This window comes from Taurulus bubalis, assembly GCF_910589615.1.
Source record: "Taurulus bubalis genome assembly, chromosome: 3".
NCBI lineage: Eukaryota > Metazoa > Chordata > Actinopteri > Perciformes > Cottidae > Taurulus > Taurulus bubalis.
Window position 1 is genome coordinate 35,188,558 of NC_136591.1, and position 24,450 is coordinate 35,213,007.

Consider the following 24,450-nt stretch of genomic DNA (forward strand, 5'->3'; position numbering starts at 1 on the left):
TTTCATCATGCCTCCTACTCTCATTATATTAATGAATTATATCGTATGCATTGAAAGTGCTGTACCTCTGTTACGTGGTTCATTCTGTACACATGACATCTATTGTACTTCTGTCCATCCGGGGAGAGGGCCCGTCCTCTGTTGTTCTCCCGGAGGTTTCTGGCCTTTTTCTCCCTGTGAAAGGGTTTTGGACTTGAAGTGAATGTTAGAGTCCTGAAGGGCAGATGGCACCTTGCATGGTAGCCCCAGTCATCAGTGTGTTAATGGGGGAATGATGACATGTAGTGTTAAAGCTCTTTGAATGGTTGGAAGACTAGAAAAGCGCGATACAAGTTCAATCCATTTAACATTTACCATTGACATCCAGGCCAGACGTCCTTTCTGCTTACAGTCTGCAGTCCGATTACCAAGTAGAGAGACACGAGACCCGAGTTGAGAGAAGGCAACTACAACCGGTTTGCTTCCCAAGTACCCAGTTTTCAAGCTCATTTTAAACCTAAAAAAAAGCTGGTGAGTTCACAGACCACATTTGGGGTCATTGCGTTCCTCCTCTTTCGCTCTGTTTCCCTGCTCAAACCTGATCAATCAATCAATACGTACTCAGGACTACAAACAGACCCCAAGACATTGGGTTGTCTTTCAAATCGATGTCATTTCAGAGGCCTTTTGCTGCTGCCGTCACTTGCACGCAAGGAAACCAGCAAAAACATCCGTGGTGCGGGCTGGCCGACCACGTCAACAGTTACCCGGAGGGTGTTGATCGGCTGACCGTCGGCAGTGGATCTCGCTACAGCGTCCTTCACTGTTTGATCTCTGAGCAGCTGTTCCAGCGTGTTGAATCGGCATCAGAGGCAGTCGGTGAGAAGGAGTCCTCTGATTGGCCGTTCGGCAAACCGTGGTTATTTTCTCCCCCGCAAGCAAAGGCGACCGGCTGCAAAACATCTACGCCGCCACATGAAACATTATTCTGAGAGATTAATGATTAATTCGCACACATTTTGATTATCAATGAACTGTTTGGGACATTTGTCAATCAAATCTGCTCCTCTTAAATCAAAATTATAATACACTTTATTTATATTGCGCTTTCAAAAAATAGTTTGCAAAGTGCCTCTCACACATAAAAAAAAGATACACAGTGTAAATTCAAATGATTGGATAAAAGAGAATTCATTTGATATGCTGCTTTTTTTGTTTTATATGAACTGAAACAAAACATCTGAAGATGCAATCAACAATTAACATGCATTCTGTGTCATTGGGCTTCAGTATTTTCTGACAGTTTAAAGAGCAAGAAATCAATTGATGAGCGGAGAAATTAATTTACAGATTAATTCCGATTACAAAATTTAACATGTGAGCCCTCAGACTCTTATGAAGTTGGCTTCATGTATCAGGCGTTAAAGGGGAACAACGACCATTTTCGAAATTCATAAATTTCCCCTTAAAAGTCCAAAAAGTAGGATAACTCTCAAATCTCTCTGAAACTCAAACGTGCTCAATGTTCACAGATATTGATTTAATGTTCCCACGCTATTGAGATATTGGTAGTCTTCATTTCGGCGGTGTTCCCCTTTAAGAGAGCAGTGCTCAGAACTTTTGTAAATTGAAAAAAAAGCCTGTTAAAAAAGCTGTTGGAGTTCATTTTTGTAATTTTTTCCCCCACTGCTTTTGCACAGCGGAGTTTCTACTTCCTTATCTGAATTTCACTAAATTCATATGAGGAAATTTTATTTACTGACCAAAAGATAAAGTGTGAGGAGCTCCTCTGAGCATTCGTGCAGCTCAATTAGTATTAGAGATGTGTGCCCGAGAGCTCCGGCTACGCCATGACCATCTCCAGTGCAAAATTAGGTTGAAGTGGCTTTCGTCTTAGCACCGCAGGGACCGCAGAATGAAGAAAGAATGATTTTCACTGTTTTATTTCTTTTTTTTTTATAGGAATAGTTTCCTTTTGTATTTCACGCGCCGGAACACTGCTTATCTCAATGAATCGATATCTGCCTGCTAAGCCCGGCCTTCTCACATTTACCTTTTGAACTGCTTTTCATGCTCAAAATATGATAAAAAAAAAAAATGCTAGAAAGTGAAAGCAGTGGCTGAAATGCTGCCAAGCTAAGCAGCTGTGTCGTTTGAATCGTGAACTTCCGTCTTTGCATCGGGGGAAACATGATTCTGGTGTAGGGAGGCCGTGACCGGGGCGACAACTGAGCACAAGATGTTGATGCTAAAAAAGACACTGAGAAAGAAAATAATGTTCCTCTCCAATTTTCTCTTTTCATCCCAACAGGAAAGATGAGAAGGACTACGCACTGAAACAAATAGAAGGCACTGGAATATCGATGTCTGCTTGTCGGGAAATCGCTGTAAGTTACAACTCTTTTTTTATTATTAGAGTTTTAGTTTGTTAGATCACGGCGTTTGTTATGCTGCGTTCACACCAACCGCGTTGCAAATATTCGCGCCGCGTTTACCGCGTAAGTTTACTCGCTCGACAAAAAAGCTGTGTTGCAAATGTTACTCGTGCCTGAAAAGGGGCGTGGCTTATCTCCGTGGCTTATCTCTGTAAAACCACCAGTTCTGCTTTATACTTGTTGTGTAAATTCCACATACGTCGGAACATCAAACTCCATGGTGTCTGGGTTCATAGTATTATCCGTAGTCCCACAACAGCGTCTGGATGACGGCTGCTGCCAGCGCTACTTCAAGCGGACAAGCAGCAGTTTGATTCAGCAACAGCAGAACGCCGGTGATGACGGGCGGAGCTTCTCAACGCTGATTGGCTGACGTAACTCAATTTTTTCGCCAGAGTTGGAAAATTTCAACTCATTCGCGCCGCCCGGCGGAAAATTCGCTTTTTTGCAACCTATCACGTCTGTGCATTGACTTTGCATGTAATTTACTTTGTGTCACATTCACGCTGCATTTGGTTTAACGCAGCATTAGATCACTGCGTTTGTTGGATCACTGCCTTTTTTAAGACAAGCAAAAGCTTTCAAATTAAAAAGTGAGATATTTATGGATGTATTTTATATTGTAGAACAATACATTATAGTCTCGTCATATCCTGTTAACCACAGACCTTATTTTAAGGCATCCAACCAAAAACACATTCAACAACAAATCTCGGGCTGCAGGAATGCTGCAGCACTATTTGTTTAATCCATACTAATCCATATATGGGCAAAACTGTAAAAAAAAAAATGTTTTTTACACTATTGTTTGTTTGTTTGTCTCAAACAACAATTGTTTTGTATGTTTCTGTTAATTCACAAGTTAGATAAACACCATAAATAGCATAAATAGTGATTTGTGCAACTTTACACAGATCTCCCAAGGCATCTGAATGAATCTGAAAAGCTTGACTTGACTGTCTGCCGATGGTGGACACGTAGATCCAGATGCATCAAGCTGGTGACTAAACAGAGACAGCTTTACACTTCATGCTCCTCTAAATGTACCACTCTCAAGGTCTCAGGTCAAACCGTTGGTGTTGGTCAGCAGGTCAAATCAGCGGGCCCAACACCTGTCTCTTTACCCTCACACAAGTATCTTTGCCTCACCACCACGGCCATTAATTAAGGCCAAAGTGGCGAAATACGTTTCGCAAGAGACCGTCTTTGTGGTGTGATCACACCAGCCGCAACGGGAAGGGGGAGGGGGGCGACAATGACCCCTCCCCCACTTCCTACCTCATACTTCAGACAAACAGACAGAAATAGAAACAGCCGGCAAAGGACTCCAAACCTCTCCTGTGGTATAGTTCCCGGCACGGCAGGTGTCTCCTGGACAACATTTTGCCACGGTGACTCACACTTAAAAAACCAAAACAATCCATCCGCGACGTAGCCTGACATAGAACATAACATCATGTCAGAACGATGTCAACTCGCTGCTGGAGATTGCTGGTGCCGGTGCCAGCTATCACTTCCTATTACCGTCCTGTCTCCACAGTCCGTTGGTGCAGCCTGAGGGCGAGTGGGCACGCAGCCGGTCCTCTCAGATACTGCTAGAGAGCAAATGTGGCCCCATTAAACATGCCAGGGAGCCGCTACTCCACGGACGGCCTCTGCTTTCCAGTGCAAACATTGTCAGCGACACCGTGCAAACACACTCAGTGGCACTGAGCGAACCTCGCTGCAGTTTACCTTCGGAGTATTTGTCATGACCTCGAGCTGCACGAGAACATTCAACAAGCTGACAAGATGTTGCATCTTCACGGCTGCTCTTTCTTCACCAGCAGTTTTCTTTTAACCCAAGTCACCTTTCAACCTTCGTGTGTGTGGGTTCAACGGGGTCGCGGCTTGCATGTTCAAGCCTGTTTTGTTTCAAAGCCCCAAGTCTGCAGGCTGATTTACTCCAGGGTAAACCAGCGGCTGTCTGCAAAAAACATATCAGAATTCCCCCCAAAAACACAATGGTATGCTTTGGAAAGTGATCGGCAGTGAGTTAAAGTGTACTTGCAGCGCTACGGTATGCAAAGACACATTCCTGAATTTCCAGCATCGCAGCCAACCGGCAGAAAAGGGGACAAAGGTCAGAGACACAGCGTTGCTGCTGTGGGAGCGCTGGTCACACATGAAGCGACAATTTTAGCGAGGACAGATGTCGCCTCTGCCGGTTTGAAAGTATTTTCTCAAGAGAACTAGCATCATTTCTCAAGGTAGAGTAGAAAAACAGACAAAGTGTTATGTAGATCTCTTTTTCTTCTTGCAGACAACAGTGTTGAATCAACATCGCAGCAGATTTGTGGTTGGATTTTACTTTGAATGTACAAATCGTTAAAAATATTGCCACAAGCGGTGATTCCCGGGGATTCAAGCCAACACACGATATGTGCTGGGCCACACGCTTTATTGCGTGTTTGAAACTGGCAACCTATTGGCAGATTAAAACATATATATACACAACGTTGTTTTGAAACATGTCCCGCAAGTTTTGTTCTGATTAGACAAATACATTTGTGATTAATATCTTGCAAGTGTGTTGATTCTGCCCAACGGTGGTGGATTTGAGTATTGATGTGTTGAGTGCAAACTAACCAATCCCACAGTTCTGACCTTTCATTGGTCAATATCTTCAAAACGCAATGAGATAACACCAAGCATGTGGTAACTTTGGATAATCTTATCTCTTTATTGAGAAAATCTAACCTCTGAAGAATAAAACATTAAGGTGTTTTGTTCTGGGCTTGATCCCCTAACAAAGCAGAGGTACTGTCACACAAGATCCAAGACTTCGTAAGTCTTTTTTTGACTGTCTAAGCTGAGTTAGAAAAAAAAACTAAAATCAGCTGGAGAACAAGAGCAATCAGAAAGCAGATGAGGCCACAGAGACCTGCTTTTAAAGCACTTGCATTTATTTATAGTGCCGTTTTGCAGGCCTCGGTACACTTTACAGAAAACAGCACACGTATTAAAAGGAGAGTAGAGTAATAAAAGATAACATCATAAACACCGATGACCTGTCTCTCTATTTCGAGAATGCTTTGGCTGGTGTGGTTTAAAGTTAACTCACTCTTTCCTGCAGCTGCTTCACACTGAAAACCACAATCAGGGTCAGAAGAGACCTTTACAGACATAGTAGGAGGAGCGCAGGTCTAATTGATAACATTGACGATGGTGCTGTGCAGTTGAGCCTCTTTAGCCGTGGTAATGTTCGTCTCAACGCCACTTTTGTCACCCGATCATGCCAGGACGCAATAACTGTCAAGTCTGTACCTGATCAGTTTATTAAATGAAATTTTTCATCTTCCCCTACCGAGGAGAGCAACGTGAAGAGAGGAGGGAAAACCGGGGCCGGAACACAGCTGAGACCTGTAAAGTTACTGCTGATGAAAGCCTACGTTTGAAGGACAAAATAAAGGAGAACTTTTATTGTGAAAACGTCTTAGGAAAATGTGTTCATCACTGAATTAGCTGAGCTTTGTTGGCGGCTTTTCTTCAATAAGACAAGTTTAGTAATACTGCAGGTAAAAAACGTGATCAGCAAAAATAACAGGGGACCTTTACTGTGAAGATTTTACAGGGAAATGTGTTTATCACTGAATTATATACATTTGAAACTCAATTATCAACGTTATGATCGCCTGTAACAATTCTGGAACACAGGGCTGTCCGTTTCTTACCGCCTTCCCTGAACGCAGCGCATATATACATATATATATATATATATATATATATATATATATATATATATATATATATATATATATATATATATATATATATATATATATAACCAACCAATCCCACAATTCTGAATGAAAATATCACAAAGCTGTCGTTGGACAACCCGTTGATCACACCGTGGAGTCCTGCTGTAAAAAAGACGTCTCCCAGGTGTCTAAGTTGCTGCTGGCATTCTGCCTGTTGGTTTATTTCGCAACTCGTGCCATGAGGGTGAGGCTTGGTATGTGGGAAATGTGTGTTCACATACATCCAGAACCACTCCATTCAAATTCCAGGTGAAGACTAACCTAATGAACTTGCCCGACGGCTGACGTGGGTTTGACTTTTTTTGTTATTTTTCTTTCGCGTGCCATTTTGTGGCAAAAAGCAGTTCAATCCAAACGGGACACAACTCAAATCGCTTTCCCAACTTACAGAACAATTTATGCCTCCATCAAATCATTCGTGTAGGTAGCTTCAAACAAGGTGCGGAGGAACTTGCCAGAGCCAGACAGGTTGTTTGGTCTGCAGCTTATTCAAGACATAGGCAAACGTTTGTCATTACTCCTCCGCCCTTACTGTGTGCAAACAGGTTTACATCAGGATGCAGGTTACCTAATGAAAATCACCTTTGAACTTGCCCGACGGCTGATGTGGGTTTGACACGTCCTTACTTTTCTTTCAGATTGTAATATTTCATTCGCGTGCCATTTTGTGGCAAAAAGCGGTTAAATCCAAACGGGACACAACTCAAATCGCTTTCCTGATTTACAGAACAATTTTTGCCTCCATCAAATCATTCATGTAGGTACCTCCAAACAAGGTGCTCAATTACAAGTCATAAAGACGGGCAGACGGTCACTGAAAACCCAAATGAAACAGAAGACCACTTTATTAGTGTTGAAGAAAAACACTTGTGAATGCCATCTCACAGAACACCTGGAAAATCAAGGAATTACAATTAATAAAGGAATAAATGAATCAATAGCCAACTAAGTAAATATTATGACTGGAAATCAATATTTCTTTGTAGGATCCATACAAATATAATACATGTGGCACAGTTCAAAGGTATAGATGCTTTCATTGATTGTCAAGAAAAACAACTGGAAGGATGCAAAACCGAGACTGAAACCGGCTTGATCTGTATGTATTGGCTACATATGCACGAGTATTGTGACAATGACAAATAACAAAACAAAACCATTATGAACTAATTTAAAATTGACTTCCAACCTCAGGGTCTTACACTGCCCTGTCATCTTCACGATCCTATTCTACTAGTGGAGAATTAATCCTACATCAAGTAGGGGCTCCCTCTCTGCAAAAAAACAAAGTCTCTTTTCCCTCTTGCGCCGTCCATTGAGCTTCTCTCGGTCATTTGTACTCCTTCCTTATATCGTGGAGCCCGAGAACCAGCAAAAGATTACAAATAAAAGTATACATGTATGTTAATTCGAGGGGAGGGGGAATTGTCATTATATCAAGCTCATTACTACGAATTTCTGAAGAGACTGAAACCGGCTTGTACGATGGAAGGAATGACTGCGAGTCTGGAAGTGAAAGTGGACACGATTACACAAAAGGTGGACTTGTGTTCCACTCGACATCGGCGTTTAACCAAGTGAGGTGGGTTGTGGTAACAGAACCGTGGGATCATAACGGAGCACCGCTGAAAAGGCCATTGTTGTGGTCCTCCGTTTTGTCAAATTCTTAGTTTATTTATTATAATCTTGTTGTTTTTTTAAGATCCTATGCAAGTGAATTTCCTGCTCATAAAAGCTCTAAATGGTTACTGGCCGTGCCTTAGCAGCTTAGTCATGAAGAGAGAGGATGAGTCAGACCTCTGGCTGAGGAATGTTACATCTATTCTTTGTGTACATTGAGTCACTACAGGTGTTGTCGTGGATTCAACTAGGATGGGCTGCCGGCAATGCAGGGCTCTCACACGGCGTGGTGTTCGGCGGACAGGCAGAGAAACCCACGGCTGTCGATTCGCTTTGGCTTTGAAGCCTCGGAAGAACAATCGTCCCTTTCTCAAGCCTCTGCTCGTGGAAAAGTCGGCCGGCTTTTTGGTATCTGGCTGCTCCGCAGGGGAGCCGAAAATAAGACGGGATGTGTTTTTGTCGTGGCGTTTGCCGCATTCCTTTCCAGACTAATCAAATCAGACCATGACAGTATCTCCCGGGGGGCCGAGCAGGCAGAACAGAACAGACCGCGAACACATATTGCGTATCTACTGATATCCACGAGGCCTACAATTCTGTACGGTAGTGGACACACACACAAATAAAAACCTCCCGTGTCGTGTTTCAGCTTTTTAAGAAACCTTGCAAGGAGAAAGTACATTTCCTGGCCGAGGCTTGTGGAGCACCGGCCTGAAAAGGGGAGCTTTGCTTCGCTTCTGTGTATCAAGAGTCGTTTGGTGTCGTGAAACATGTTGGTGTGTGCTCATCTGTGGGTTGTCCTTGAATTGAATCTCACACAACCTACAGCCTTTGCATAGGGAAAGTGTTTCCGGGGTCGACACTAATCTATTCATTGGGCGTTCAGACCAAAAACAGCGGCGCAATAAAAAGAAGAAGAAGAAAGAATGCAAGGGGCATGTTTGTTTAGACCCTGAAATACAATCTAGGAAGTTCCTGTTATAGATAGGGACACATGCTTAACAATGCATCTCGTACGCAATGTTTAAGCTCTCGCTGCTACAAGCTCTCTGATAATGAGAATGAGTGCGAAAAGAAACAATATTTTGTATTTCTATTTGCATCATAAGGCAACAACCAAAACAAATCTCTAGTGACATCTTCATATACAAAATTCAACATTAAAAACAAAAACAAACATTGTCTGTCAACTTTGACTGCGATTGAGCGCCGAGCATCATTGATGGAAACACAAGAGTCCGCCTCCTTTTCCACCGGAGTCCTGCTTCTATCCATCCTGTTTTTCTGCGACCGGCCAGCAGCATAGCATGCTGGGAAGTGGAGTTGCATCAGGTCCTAGCTGGGTTAGCTTTGCTCCTTTTTTGGCTCTCTCCAATCCAATCCCCACGCTTCCTTTTCAGACTTTGATGAGTGTATTCTGTCATATGCCATGAGTGATAAACACGAAACAACAAGTGAAGACAAAAATGTATTGTTTTCGTACTACGAGAACAAACATGTGGATGCATGAATTACTTCATAAAAAAGTGTCAAAACGCTCTGGTTTCGGGCTTCTAGAGTGAGTTACCTCATGTTCTCAAATATTGTTAGAACTTTCCCAGGCCATGGAAATAACATATTGGAATTCTTTAATTTGGTGGTGTTCCCCTTTAAGAGCACATTTCAGGCCATCATTGACCTTAACAGTAAACACCTACAAAACCGTGTGCCAGACATGCAACCACATGTACCTGTGTTCCTCACCTGCGATGCATGAAGGTGAGGACGACAGGTGCTGGTCCCTCCCATCATTATTTCCCAGCAGAGCACGCTTCACCTCGCTCGTCTCTCCTGAATATCCACAACCACCAGAAATTGGAAAGAAAAGAAAAAAAGAAAAAGGAACTTCTTGCCCAGCAGGACAAAGGACTCTTTGTGCCTCCCAAACCGCCACCTCGCTTCGTTTAGCAAACTGTGCAGTTCAGCAACTGGAATGCCACATGCAGTAAAATTTAGGCAGGAGGGGTGGAGGGACTTTGGTTTAGTTGAAATGTGTTTTTTTTTTTTGCAGCATGAATTTACCAGGGTCTTTTCTGATGTTTCTATGTCCGTGTTGATTTGCTCCTTGCAATGACTGCAGAAATATAATGCACGAGCATGAAAGCAAATCAACGCAGGTCCACTTAAAATACAAGGTTTGTCGTTCTGATGGCGGCGTAAAAAACATTCATCATTGAGCGAGAGCGGCATCAAATACGGTGGAGAAACCAGTAGAAGCAATGCCTTTTGAAATGGGTGCAGGGTTGCCTCAGAAAACGGGGATTCATCGAATAAAGATCCCACATTTTCAAATTCCTCCGCTGCTTCTGAGACGAGTGGGCAGTGAAGCCTACCCTTTAATTCTATTTTGGTTTGTTCGAGGTCGGATGAGGATCAAAAACAGGTCTCAGAAATCAAATAAAAAAGGAAATACATATCTGAAGGAGAAAGTAAACAAGGCAACACAACATTGTCCGTCCTTCCAGCATTCTCTCTCAGTCAGCTCAACACGGGCAGCAGGTTGAATAACACGGTCCACTTATTGCTTCACTCACCTTTAAAACCTCCGTGACAGAAGCTCTCTGTGTTTTTAGATAATGCTCGGGCAACTTGGGGTAAATCCTCTGCTGGGCGGTTGTAGGAGGTGAGCCGGCCTCTGTATTGGTTGAGTGGTGGGGCTTATGGATGGAGGGAGTCCAGGTAGGGTGGAAAACAGGAACTTAAAAATGAGCTCCAGGTTGTTGGCTGTAGTGTTGAGTGTTTCCTGAGACTGTGTGACAAGACAAAGGCTTTGTGAGTGACAGGGTTACGGTTTTAAATCAGTATTTCTATATTTGTAGAGACGATGTCTGTAAAGAACACATTTAAAAAAGTAATATAAGCCAGCATGTTCTTCTGAGACCATAGTAATAAAGATGCGTTGACTCATTATGGAAAAAATGATGATGATGATGATGAAAGTTCAGAATCAACACCTCTTTGTAACAGTATCCACAAAACATTAAAGCCTGCATGAAGGAAAGCTGTGCTGGATGAGACTGCATTCGTTTTCGGTCGGTGTCCCTCAAAAAACTGTCAACTACATGTAAGTAATTATGTCCATTAAAGCATGGACATATCACGAACAGCAGATGGGAAATAAGATACTGTACCATTGGTTAGTAATTGCTTAATGAAAAAAGCCAATTTGCTATAATTGGGTCAACATTTGTACGAGGTAGGATCACATTGTACTCACCAACATGATTGCTGACATCCAAGAACACGGCAACATGGCTACATCCAAGTTAGAGGAAGGAGAGATCACGAGAAGTCAGAGGATCACACAGATTATCTAGATTATCTAGAGGTAAGACTTGGAAGTGAATGCACCCTCATTCTCAGTATTAATCCCTAATTGCTGTGCGAACAACTAGAGTAAGTATGGCAGGTCAAAGTTGAACCAGCTTGTGGTCTGTAAACCGGAGAGCCTCACAGGAAGGTGTGAGTTGGCTACCTTAAGGTGGCCTTGGACTTGCTAGCTTGTGTAATGGTAAATGTAAAAAAAAATGTCTAGTATTGTTCTAGATTCAAAGCGCTTTAACACTACTTGTCCTTAGCCCATATATTGAAATATAAAATGAATAATAGTAAGTTAGCAAATAGTGGTCAACGGGGAATCAACTTGACCACCAATTCTTTAATGCGCAAGTCAGTCCAACACGTAAAAGACATCAAACGTACAATATTCTATACCAACTGAAATGTACCCACTGTAACATTTTTGAAAATAAAAAGTGTGTGATTATATAATAAAATAAAGTGTTAGCTGGGCTGGAATTCGTGGCTTGGCTACATTTTTCTGTTTGCCTTCCAAATAAGTTTGATCCCCCTTGGGGTGTTTGTTTTAAACCTCTTGTTTGTCCTTTTAGCAATCTCAACATGTTCCTAGCTTCCAGCAGTATTATTATTAATAGTACCAATGATGCCAAAACTATGGAAAAGAGAAGTCCTCACTGGGTCACTGGATGGCATTGTTTCAAAACAGTATGATTCTGTTGAAAGACATGAATATGAAATTGTTTCATTATTATTGGGGAAAGCCTATTCACCCACCTGCTCCTATCTCACATATGTTCACTCCATTAAGTTTGACCTCCTTGAATTGAAACATTGTTCATGGATTTCATTACTCCCATGAAATGAGTTTTGTTTTCCCCGTCGGTCACAATGGCTTTTGTGTGGCCAAATGTCCCCGGCCTCATAAATTATTCCCTTTCTTCCTCTCTGCCATGTGGGCACATACGGTACGAATCATCATTTGGTTTTCGGTGGCCTAATTCCATGTGAGTGTGCAATCACTCCCTCAGTAGTAATGATCTCCTGCAAGAAAAGGAATTGGCTGAACGGTGCTTTCACCACAGAGGTAGGAACATAAATTTGAAGACCTGCTTTGAGATCCAACTTCATTTTTTTCTCCCCCGGTCTGCATAAAGGCAGCCTGCGTTTCCTGGCCTGCATCGGCCATTCTTCCCCACCACAACATATTTGCGTTGTGTTTGCAGAGGGTGTAGGTGGAGAAGCTTGAACATATAATTTCTAAGGATCAAATGATCATTGTTTTTCATCTATTGTTTGACTCCAACAAACAAAACCCTGCTCAACTGTACTGTACTGTATGTTTGAGCAGGTTTTTGTTTTGTCCAGTATGCACTAGTGAATCTGCTACAGCTGTTGTTGTGGTAAAATAAACGTAACTACGGGCGGTGTGCTTCCGATCTCACGGATCTCTGAACCCCGTCGCCCGTGAAGCTGCAGCTTGCGGTCCGTCAGAGACATCCTAGTCATTTATCTGCAAATAACACCAAATGACTGCCCCGGCCGTGCTGATGTCTCGCCGGTGCCAGTGGCCGTCACTTTGTGCATTCCGGATGAGATCTGGCTTGGTGTGCATGCTCCCCCAGGCCGACAGAGCAGCAGCGGCGGTTTATTGACCCGAAGCTCGCCAGCTACACGAGAGAGGCCATTAATCAGTCCTCGGGAGCAGCGTGATCCTGGGTGGAGCTGTTTTTCCTCATCCCTCTGCCAGTCTGAGGAGATGGGGAAACGATTCCAAAACCCTGGGTGTGGGCTAACCTACATAGGTTATTTAGTTGTGTTTCTTCATTGCATTTAGTGGATATTGCTACAGTAGTGTTTTAAAATTGGAATCCGTGATCCAGGAATTGTCTTTTTTGTTGTTGTCAACTGTGCATTTGTTCTACTACCACCTCAAGTGGCAGAAGCTGGACATTTCCAAACATCTATCACTTACTTTTACCAAACTACTGGGACTTTATCTTGTTTCAATAGCAGTGCGAGGTGTTCAGGCGTCAGTCAGGTGTTTGGGGAGGCTGTAGCTCATGGGGAGAGTGGTCCTTCTGAACCCACATGGTAGCCGGTTCAATCCCTGGTCTCCCCATAGTTTGCATGTCGGAGTGTCCTTGAGCAAGACACTGAAGTTGCTCCCTGGGCAGCACACTGCTCCTTAATAACTAAGAATGGGTTAAATGCAGAGACCAATTTCCCCAAGGGGATTAATAAAGGATAATGTATTCTTCTTACATCCGTCTCAGGTTGGTGGGAGGACAATTTAAAACCCAACTAATTCAATAAAAACCAGACCAAATAATAACCTTTTCAGAAACCATGAAAACACATTACAATAGAAAACACATCAGATGAAGCTTCACATCTGCTTCAAATAACCAACAATGAAATGTATAGAAATCAAACCGAATACACAAATTCCAATGTCTGTGGCGATGACGTCCAGATAAGTAGTTCCTCATAAGTTATCCCCAACAATGAAAACTCATGTCAATCAAATATTTTCTCAAACTAAATGAATCTATAATGAGTGTGTGAACACAACGAAGTTAACTGGAGTTTGACCATAAAATTCCTTTCACAATATTTCAAAAGATTCCACCAAATGTTGAAAAAAGCCGCCCAAATTTCATCGACCATCCCAACATTGTTTTTTTCCCAGCCCAACTTAATCAAAAGTAGCCCAATCTGGCAATACCGGGCAGATCTATGAACAGATATCTGCGTGCGAATGCTGAATATGGAGGCAAGATTTGGGTTTCTGTTTGTAGTCCAATTGTAGTTCGAGTGGTAATGACCAATCACGTTTTGGTTGAATGCAAGTAAAACAGTTGCATTGGCCAGAATACAGCTTCAGGACCCAGCGGCACATCGACCTTGGCCTGGATGTCCGCTGGCTACATTGGAAACCCGCCATGTCGATTGCCGTTGGGATCCGAGACACTGATTATTAGAGCAACAGGTCAAGCAGCTAAATCGGATTTAATAAGAGAAACATTTTAGCAGATGGAAGATACACTTGTAACCATTCCGAGGCAAACAGTTGTTGAACGAGATTACGTTTTTGTTTTGTTTATAACAATACCCTTTTTTGTTTCTCACAATCATGGAAACGTTCTGGGAAAGAAATAAGATAAAAACATTCTGGATAGCAACACTAAAAAAGTATGTCAAAGGGAGGAAGCTGTGGAAACAGAGATGCGCTCCAACTGAGGTCTCTGCTACTAGGTAACGGCCACGTTGGTTTTCTCCAAGATGCCTCTTTGGGTTCGGCTCTCCAAAACCCAAGGTTACATCAGAAGGGTGTCAAGTCGAGTCCAAGCCTTGACAGAAACCATCTTTGCTGGATGTCCGACTTAGCTGCAAATGTTTGGACCCTGTCCAGTGACTGCTTTCTCTCTCTCTGCCCTTTGGAAGAACATGACCTATTTTACTCAGAAGAGGCAAAGAGACAAACAAGCCTTTCTTTTATTTTTTTTATCCCTGATATGTTTGCAGTCTTGCCTCTTGCTCAAAAAACAGGTCAATATGGTGAAGACGTCCAGAGGTCTGCCCTCAATCCTCCGCACTAGCTGGCCTTTACCTAATAGCACATTAAAGTGAGTCACAAGATGTTCTGCACATGGAACATTTTCCCACAGGGCACCGGGCTTTTCCGTGGCTCAGGCCGGATTATAGGCGTGATTAGTGCTCGCAGTGGCGCTTTCCCAGGACTTATTGTTTGATATTATTATACCAGCGGCTGGCAAACATTCAACATTAATGGTGTTAGTCCTCGTAAAAATGTGTTTATTTGCTGCCGAGATAAGCACATGTTTAAATCCAGTAATGCCTCAGATGGCTTAAAGGACCAGTGTGTAGCATTTATATATATAGGCAGAGGTGTCAAAAGTATTCACATTCATTACTCAAGTAGAAGTATAGATACTAGGGTTTAAAAATACTTCTGTAAAAGTTGAAGTATCAACTCAAGCTTTTTACTTCAGTAAAAGTGTAAAAGTACTGGTTTAAAAACTACTTAAAAGTATAAAAGTAAAAGTAATGTAAGGGGAATGTTTTTTTTTCCATTAAGGACAAACTCTTAAGCCACGTCTCAGGGGCCTATAGTGCACTACCCCACCTCCCCCCAAAACAATCACTTTTCTAAAGGCCATAATGACTATAATGTTTTAAAATGTTATGTTGAAAACTGTGGGATGCACTAGGCTACCCATTTCAGCTGCATATATGCCCATTTAAAATGATCACATTTTATTACAATGCAAATACATTACAGTACCACATGTGTACTACTGAGCATTAACATGCGTTTCATGGAGCGGAAGACACGATAACTAGTTGCCTATAAGTATTGTAATAGTGCAAAATAGGCGGCGGCGACTCCGACACAAACACTTAAAGCTGTGGTTCTCAAACTTTTTCTGTAAATAACATAATTGTGTGACTCATCTGTGCTTTTATAAATAACAGAATAAAGACAATTGCAATCACTTTCAAGTAAATCAGATTGCCCCATCAGACAATGTTTTGTGTAAGTTCTATCTGTGCAAAAAAGTACTCATATTTAGTTACTGCTAAATAGCTCATTGTGGAAAACAATAAGCTTTTAATTTTTTTTGCCAAACAAAACAGAATGAGTGCAGATATGTGAACCATCACGTTGTATCAGTATTAGTGGCTGCAGTGAACTGCTTTCCTCCACACATGTTATAAACGGGGTTGTAGATTTGGCCTCTCTCAATTCATGCTCAATATTGAGCTTAGATCTGTTTTTTTATTTTGAGAAACGCAACAGCAGGAAAAGACGAGCTCACGAAGCTCACGACGTCGCGTCAAATCGCGCATGCGTAACCTGTTAACGGCGTACCGTAGCCATTTATCCGAAAGTACAGGCATTTGTCCATGTATTTATTAATGACTTAGTTTTATATCCGTGTACTTTGTACTTTTGTAATATGTGAAGCCAGCAGCTCATTGTTGGTAGAAGACACGAGCACCGTGGCTCGTTTCACCAGGAGCAGGAGAGCTGCTCCGGGTTCAGAGAGCTGCTCCGGTGCGAGAAGAACTCCGGTTGCTCCCCACAGGAGAGCTGCTGTTGCATCTTCACCCTGGGAGCGTTTAAAACGCAGATATAGCGGTCTACTTTTCACGCGACATATTTTTCGACGCTCTCTGTCCGCTGCTGTGTGCTCAGCGCTCACCTGTGTGCGCGCGCACGTATCTGTGGGCAACGGGGCGGAGAGGTTTTTTGTGTGTGTGTTTTTGAACGATGACAAGCCGGAGTGAAAACAAACCAAAATGAAATAGCAACGAGGCTATTTTTAAAATGTAGGGAGTAGAAAGTACAGATATTTGCGTGAAAATGTAAGGAGTAGAAGTAAAAAGTCGTCTGAAAAATAAATACTCCAGTAAAGTATAGATACCCAAAATTTCTACTTAAGTAAGGTAACGAAGTATTTGTACTTCGTTACTTGACACCTCTGTATATAGGATAATATAAATAACTATGTTTTTTTGGTGTATAATCAGCTGAAGTACCCATCGTTGTGTTTCTATTGGCTTTGAATGAGCCGTTTATATCCACGTAGTTCACAGAGTTGGCCACACCGGCTTGAGATAGGGCCATTCACACTTTCATGCCTTTCGGGCCACCGTAGTTCTCCCACGCCACGCTTGGCTCGTGGGAGAAGTTCCAATGGGTTGAAAACTCACCGCTAGGTGTCGCCAAATCCTACACACTGCACCTTTAAGAAAATAATCGCAATGGGACACACGTTTGGCAGCGATCAGGAAACAAACAGGCAGAGACATCAAAACCAGGATCATGAACAATAGGAAAATCGCTGGAACGTAAGACACAGAGGGCGAAGACGAACTGGCACAGAGACAGTTTAAGTACACAGGTGAGGTATAGGTGATTAGATACAAGGGGGATCAATCAGGGATCACAGACAGGCAGACAACCTATCCAGGGTGTGTATTCAGTGAGCATGTCAACAATGTGGGGAGGAGCTAAGCCATTCACAGATTTAGAAACTAGTGTTTTAAACATTGATTCTTCGTTTTACAGGGAAGTTGCAAAGAGAAATTAAAATATAGAAAAGATGGTGTCCTTGGCCTCGTCAATAAGCTGAAGCAGGTTTATTTAACACCTGCTCCAAAGAAGTGCGTTACAGTAATCCAGTCAACTGGAAATACATGCACAAACCAGTTTTTCACGTTCCAACCATGACGGGAAGCGTCTTAAAATGACAAAAGGCTCGCCGTGGAGATATTTGTGCGTTTGGAAGTTAAGACCAGCATCCAAGTTCCTCCAATGTGAGGATTTGCCGTTTGTCTTTCTCATATATTATTGTAGCCGGAATATCCTTTTCGTTTTGAACTGTTGGACATTTGAGGTCGTCCCTTCTGGCTCTGTGGAATTGCGATGATGGCCCTTTGTTTTTTCTCCACGGTTTTCTGACATTGGATTGACAAAATGATTCATCCATCGGTCGAGAAAACGCTCAGCATATATAGCAGATGTTTTCATTTCAGCCCGAGGTCATAAAGAAACATGTCACTCATGTGCAACAGTGTGGCTCATTGATTGTGCTTTTTAATAGTTTCGAGCAGTGGAACTCTATGGCACAGAGGATGAAGATATCGTGTACCTTTATTATGTGTCCATGCCGGTGACAGCGCCAGGATTGTCCGTCCCTCCAAATGCCTGAAGAGGAATTTCTTTAAAGTTGACACAAATGTCCACCTGGACTCAAGAATGAACTGATTAGAGTTTGGCGATCAAAGGGCGCTGTGAATTCTCAAAGACACCACACCCCCGTGACCCTGAACAGTATAAGCGGTTAAAGATAATGGCCATGTGACGATGTGATGACGCTGAACATCACTTTTTACAAACGACATAAACTGGAAGACAGTTTATCGTTTCAGTAAATAAACCAGCTGCTGTGATTAAAGGACGACCCGCTCGTTAACGCGTTGCAGTACTACTACTGTGCTAGTATGCAGTAGATGGGTCAAACACACGTTCAGGCCCCGTGTCAAAATGCTGGGTATATGTGTGTATGTGTGTGTGTGTGTGTGTGTGTCTCTCAGGGTTGAAAGAGGTGCCATAGAGCTGGGGGTCTATAGAAGCCCTAAGCCCCGGGCTCATTATCACAATACCCCATTATAGTCTGTGGATTAGAGTTGTGACGAAACACAAACCTCATTTCCACATCCAGAGCTTAAATCACCTGCATACAAATCCTGCATTATTGACCTCAGTTTGTCCCACTTCCCATTTTATTCAAATGTGAAATATAGTGCAGGGGTTCAACTTTATGTGCTTTTTGTGTGTTTTTTTTTTTTTTGTGTATAGACCCCTGTTTTCTCCGCCCCTTCCTCTCAAACCAAAAATAACCAAACGTCTGTTTCCAAGACAATTGAAATGTTTAAAATGAATTGTTTGCAGGCTATTAAACGTTTCAACCTTTGTTTCATTATGACACATTTCATACCTGACTCCTTTCTTGACAGAGATTGTACGAAGGGCGATAAAGCGTGTCTATGAATGTCAGACACGAGTTTATGATTTATGATTCCAAGTTTGGTTTGTGGCGTTTTGGCCTCTGCACAGAACACTTTGTTTGCACGTCCTCTGGCATTTCGAAGAAAAAAAACGAATTAAGCTTTGAGCACATAAACACCTCCGGGGTTTTGAAGTTAAAGTTGAACGGTTGTCTACACACTCCAATGATTTACATGATAAATTAGGTATGTGACACAGCCTTCTTGCCACTCGGGTCAAAGGACTCGCTGAAATTCAAGGGCCTTTCTCTGCGAGGCTGCTGACTTGGTTCAAAGACCATAAGTTATTGACACAGCTTTAGTTACTCTTTGTGTGCTCACACTGCTATTTGATAAGCCAACACTTATTACTTACTTATAACGTGTTACTCAGTTACAATACACTAGCATATAGGACCAGAGTCAGTCAACCAGTCTAAATGTGAGCCAAAAAGCTAAAGTGCATCCAGAAGAACAAAGACGTGGGAGTCCCAGCGCACGGTGGGTGTGGTACAGTGAGACAGCCTGTGTAGGTGAATAATTCATTCAATGGGACGGCATTCACGGCGTTTCCGTTGTGTTTGCCCCCCCCCCCGACTGAAACACCCCGCGGACACGGAGGCCTATCTAAAGGGCACGATTGATTATGGATGGGGTTTTAGGTGGGTCAGCGAATGGCACATGTGTGAGGGGAGTGGGTGGAAGCCATGAGCAAAGTCACTGCCAGGCTGCCTACCACGGTCTTTGTTTTTCACACGTGTGAATATGATTTGAGAGATGTTTGTAAGTTTACTGGACATAAAGCAAAAATATATTTATATCGTTGGGGTTAAATTATGGAACAATGCTCAATACATGTAAGCGTTAAAAATGATCAATACATATTATAACACCACTTAACAACTCAAAGCGTATTGCTATGGGTTGCATGCATTGCAGGGAAGCTGCTGAGGGTGTGAAATGTAAATCAGTGTTGCATTTAATTTGACTAATCTCTCAATGTCTTAGCATAGCATTTCATAGTGCAGCTTATTCGTCTTCCACATCACCATGATTTATTAGCTTTAAGTACAGGAATCCTGTCGCTTCTGTCAATTCTGAAACAATTCTGCATGTACACACGTTCAAAACACGTATGTTGTGTCTTTCAGCTGTTACGAGAACTGAAACACCCAAATGTGATCGCCCTGCAGAAGGTGTTCCTGTCCCACAGCGACAGAAAGGTTTGGCTCCTTTTCGACTATGCCGAGCACGATCTATGGGTGAGTCTCTCCGTCCATGTGTGTACACGACGTAGCCTAATATGTTAAAACTAAAACCAATTTTCTCTCTCACATTACCGTGAGCATACATTTGCCTAATTTACCAGGCACCACCAAGGTGGAGAGAGGCTGTTTCCTTGTGATTGTTGTAGCCACACGGTCAGAACTGACATGCTTTACTGCCCTCGTAGCACATCATCAAATTCCACCGCGCCTCCAAGGCCAACAAGAAGCCCGTGCAGCTGCCCCGAGGGATGGTGAAGTCTCTTCTGTATGAGATTCTGGATGGGATCCATTACCTCCACGCCAACTGGGTGCTCCACCGGGATCTGGTGAGCTGCTATATTAGCTACACTGCTCCAGTTTCCCTTTACAGACCCATCAGCCCCAGCACACACTGCACTCCGTCCCGGACCCGCCTCCGAATGGGACATCGTTAACGTCACGGACACAATTGTGTTTGTCTTATGGCAGCCACGTGTGGTGTCATCACACCAGAAAATAATGGCGCGTTGTGGATGTGGTAAAATTATGTTGTGTAACCCTTTTAACAGTTTTAAAAGATAGAAGTTTCTTAATCCTTGTGTGGTGTTCGGGTCTGTGGCACCCGTTTTAATTTTTTATCAAAAGAAAAATGATACGATTAATTATTCTTTCAAACTCAACACTGTGTGTGTGTGTGTGTGTGTGTGTGTGTGTGTGTGTGTGTGTGTGTGTGTGTGTGTGTGTGTGTGTGAGACACCTGTCTGCTCTCACGTTCCCGCTCATTTTAGCCTCTGTCTTGCGGGAACCAGACTTTATTTCTCATACTCCATCCCAGCTGCAAATTGGGGCGGGGACACAATAAATATAGCTTATGGTGTGGTTCCTTATCACAACTGATCAAAGTGGCCAAAATATTCTCTGCTCAGAGGGCCTTGCAATTGATTTTGCAATGAAGAAGAGCACCAGGACCAAGGTTCTACGATCTGACCTCAAGTTCTATGCTCTGATCTCAAGGTTCTATGCTCTGATCTCAGGGTTCTACGCTCTGACCTCAGGGTTCTACGCTCTGACCTCAGGGTTCTATGCTCTATGCCCCCCCCAACAAGTACATGCCTGTCAACTCTTCCAAGTTTGTGTATCCTATGTGCCAAAGAAAGGCAAGAATGTTGTGGTACTTATCAGGACACTACACAGGGATGGGAGAATATGTGGCTAGGAGCATCACTCATATCTTGATTATAATTGATTTTCTTTTTTTATGACATTTTATAAAAAAGAAAGAAAAGAGTAGCACATTATGTCATGTGATCTAACAAATGTAAATGGTAAATATTAACCATATATGCTGTTTATATTGCTCGTAATTGGGATGTTGGGAAGTAAACATCTGTTGAGTATTTTAACATAAAATTGTGTGATTGTGTTGAATTAAAAACCCAAATGCAGCAGGTCCACCAGACCTGGCTGAATAACAAAAACATGAAAACCACGCAAGGGTTAATGAGGTTAAATAACATTTTAATTAAAACTCACTAAAGAAAATACTAAAACCTCCCTAGAAACTCTACAACCATGCTTTTCTACAGTCTCTGGTTTAAAGTTGCAATGTTTAATATCTGGCCACATGCTCCAAAGAAAAAGGGGGCAGCATTTCACCTCTACTACTATATATACCAGGGGTCAGCAACCTTTCCTATCCAAAGAGCCATTTTGCCCTTTTTTCCACCCAAAGAAATACGTCTGTAGTCGCAAAAGCTATTTCATATCACAGCTTAAGGCTTTATATATATATCCATTGACAGTTTACAGAGGGCGGGGTCTTTGCAATTTTTTTTAATGTATCTTCAGTGACACAATATCACCTCAAACTCCAAGATAAGAGGAGTTCCTTTAATAGATTGTCCACTAGGACAAAAAAAATAAATAAAGGTTTGTTTTCTTTCAAAGCCTCAGAGAAGAAGGGCCAACAGAAGGGCTAAAGAGCCGCATGGGGCTCCGGAGCCGCGGGTTACCGACACCTGATCTATACAATCTAGATGTACAGTCATCAGTTAAAAACCACGACTACTAACTAAATATAGTTGTTACATTTGACTGCTGAAACTCTGAGACAGTCATCATAAAGCTGCTATCTTATAATCTTTACATCTTTTTCATTAGCCGCCGTCATTGTGTTTGTGTACTTTTTTTGTGATACTCAAAGTGGGAAGTGGTCTACTCGTTTTCTCGTTACTGCCACTTTGGATTTAATCCAATAAGCAAACTTTCAAACGTGAAGCGATTGACAAGCTCTCGTAGCACCTCGACTTCTTCATCCTCTCACGTTGGACTGAGGATGGACTGGACCCTACAGTGACTCACTATCACCTCTTGAGGAACAAGTGGTATTGCGAAACAGGACAGGTTGGGGCTAGCCAACCCGTCCTGCTCATTTCCACTTAGCTCGTATGCTAATTTAGCGCAAAGGCGTTTATTCTTTCCTAAACTAAATATAAATCTTTGCCACACTTTGGTCACACTCTGAGCCATTCCAACTGGCAGAGCTGTGTTATTTCAGTGCAGATGTTGTTTTGTCTGGCTGTGGTGTATTATTAGGAGTCTGATTATGATGGCCAAAGTGCAGAATGTCCTGGGTTCTGAATGTTGTCTGACTCTTGTCTATCCTTTAACCTGGCTGCAACACACTGCTGGTTCCTGTGAGATTCCCTCCACCTTGGTTTTCCCACAGTGCTTTGCTTAGAGGGAGACTTCATTCCGTGCAGCTGAGAGTCAGGCTGGAGCCAGAACACAGGGGCCTCTCTTGTTTGTCTTCATATTTCCGTTTGGATGGCAGATTGGCAGGAATTGAAACAAAAGTGTTGGCACTAAATGTCAACGTTGCATTGATTTAAGCTAGTCGAGATAACCTTGGCTAAACTAGTTGAAATGTTAGCAAGGGTTAGCTCAATGGCAATCAACACTCTCATGATTCAGGTGTGTTAAGCTAGTAGCAGCTAAGGGCATGATTAAGGTGTGTCTAGCTAGTAGCAGCTAATAGCATGATTTAGGTGTGTTAAGCTAGTAGCAGCTAAAAGCATGATTAAGGTGTGTTAAGCTATTAGCAGCTAATAGTATGATTCAAGTGTGTTATGCTAGTAGTGGTTAAAAACATGATTAAGGTGTGTTAAGCTAGTAGCACCTAAAAGCATTATTCAGGTGTGTTATGCTAGTAGCAGCTAATAGCATGATTCAGGTGTGTTATGCTAGTAGTGGTTAAAAACATGATTCAGGTGTGTTAAGCTAGTAGCAGCTAATAACATGATTCAATTGTGTTAAGCTAGTAGCAGCTAAGCGCATGATTCAAGTGTTTTAAGCTAGTAGCACCTAAAAGCTTTATTCAGGTGTGTTTTGCTAGTAGCAGCTAATAGCATGATTCAGGTATGTTATGCTAGTAGCAGCTAATAACATGATTCAGGTGTGTTAAGCTAGTAGCAGCTAAGTGCATGATTAAGGTGTTTTAAGCTTGTAGCACCTAAAAGCATTATTCAGGTGTGTTATGCTAGTAGCAGCTGAAAGCATGATTCAGGTGCGTTGTGCTCGTAGCGGCTAATGTAGCCAGGAGCTGAGGTAGCTGTGAGAAGTCTAATGAATGTCCTGACACTTGAGTCAGCGACCTCTTGAGACACTAAAAGTCTTTGATCTACTTGTTCACATATGCAGTAACTACCCAACGCCTGAAAACAGACATTAATGTGTAAGATCAGTGGAGTTCTCCTGTAAGATGTTATTGTCTTTCATATCAATGTGGGCCAGGTCAGAACTAAACTAGCGTGACTTCATGCTGCAGAACCATCTCATGTGAGGTTCAAAAGCAAACAGAGCTGGAGCCATTTCCATTCTCTCTCATATCTGACTGTGTTCTGTAAAACTCCCACAACCCATCTGTGTGTGTGTGTGTGTGTGTGTGTGTGTGTGTGTGTGTGTGTGTGTGTGTGTGTGTGTGTGTGTGTGTGTGTGTGTGTGTGTGTGTGTGTGGCTCCCTAGCTCTTATCTCTCCCTGCATCTGTCACTCCCAGCGAGGAACATTTGTGCCTCTGCTCACGGAGGAAAAAGTATAATCAACCAAACACATCAGATTATGTGGCAAAACTTTAATTTAATTACCACGCTCAGTGCTTTTGATGTCAGATGATCCGGAGGGAGGCTATTTCCAGATAATTCTCATGGGAGAATGAAAGTCTTGAACTGACACGGTCCGACTGAAAAGTAGATGAGACGACGGTTGATTTCTCAGAATACACTTTTTTTCAAAAGTCAGAAAGCAGTCACACGGTTCAGGTTCATCTACGGGGGCTCTATCTTGAATAAGGCTGTCCACTCTTATGTAATCCCTGGCAATCCTCGGTGATCGTGTGGTGGCTGGACATCACATTACATAAACCTGCAGGGATCAGGGAGTGGGCTTTCACA

At 42.6% G+C, this 24,450-nt stretch overlaps 1 protein-coding gene across 3 annotated transcripts in view; it reads left to right on the forward strand.

Moving 5' to 3' along the window:
- The window catches only part of cdk19 (cyclin dependent kinase 19), a gene marked incomplete at both ends in the record, with an annotated part of 39,853 nt that overhangs the window by 2,096 nt on the left and 13,307 nt on the right, over positions 1–24,450 (forward strand). For all 3 annotated transcript variants that reach the window (XM_079214899.1, XM_079214900.1, XM_079214901.1), the window contains 3 exons: positions 2,291–2,366; positions 19,906–20,016; positions 20,208–20,348. In XM_079214899.1, coding sequence (XP_079071025.1) covers positions 2,291–2,366; positions 19,906–20,016; positions 20,208–20,348 — 328 coding nt within the window. The remainder of the gene's footprint in view (positions 1–2,290; positions 2,367–19,905; positions 20,017–20,207; positions 20,349–24,450) is intronic.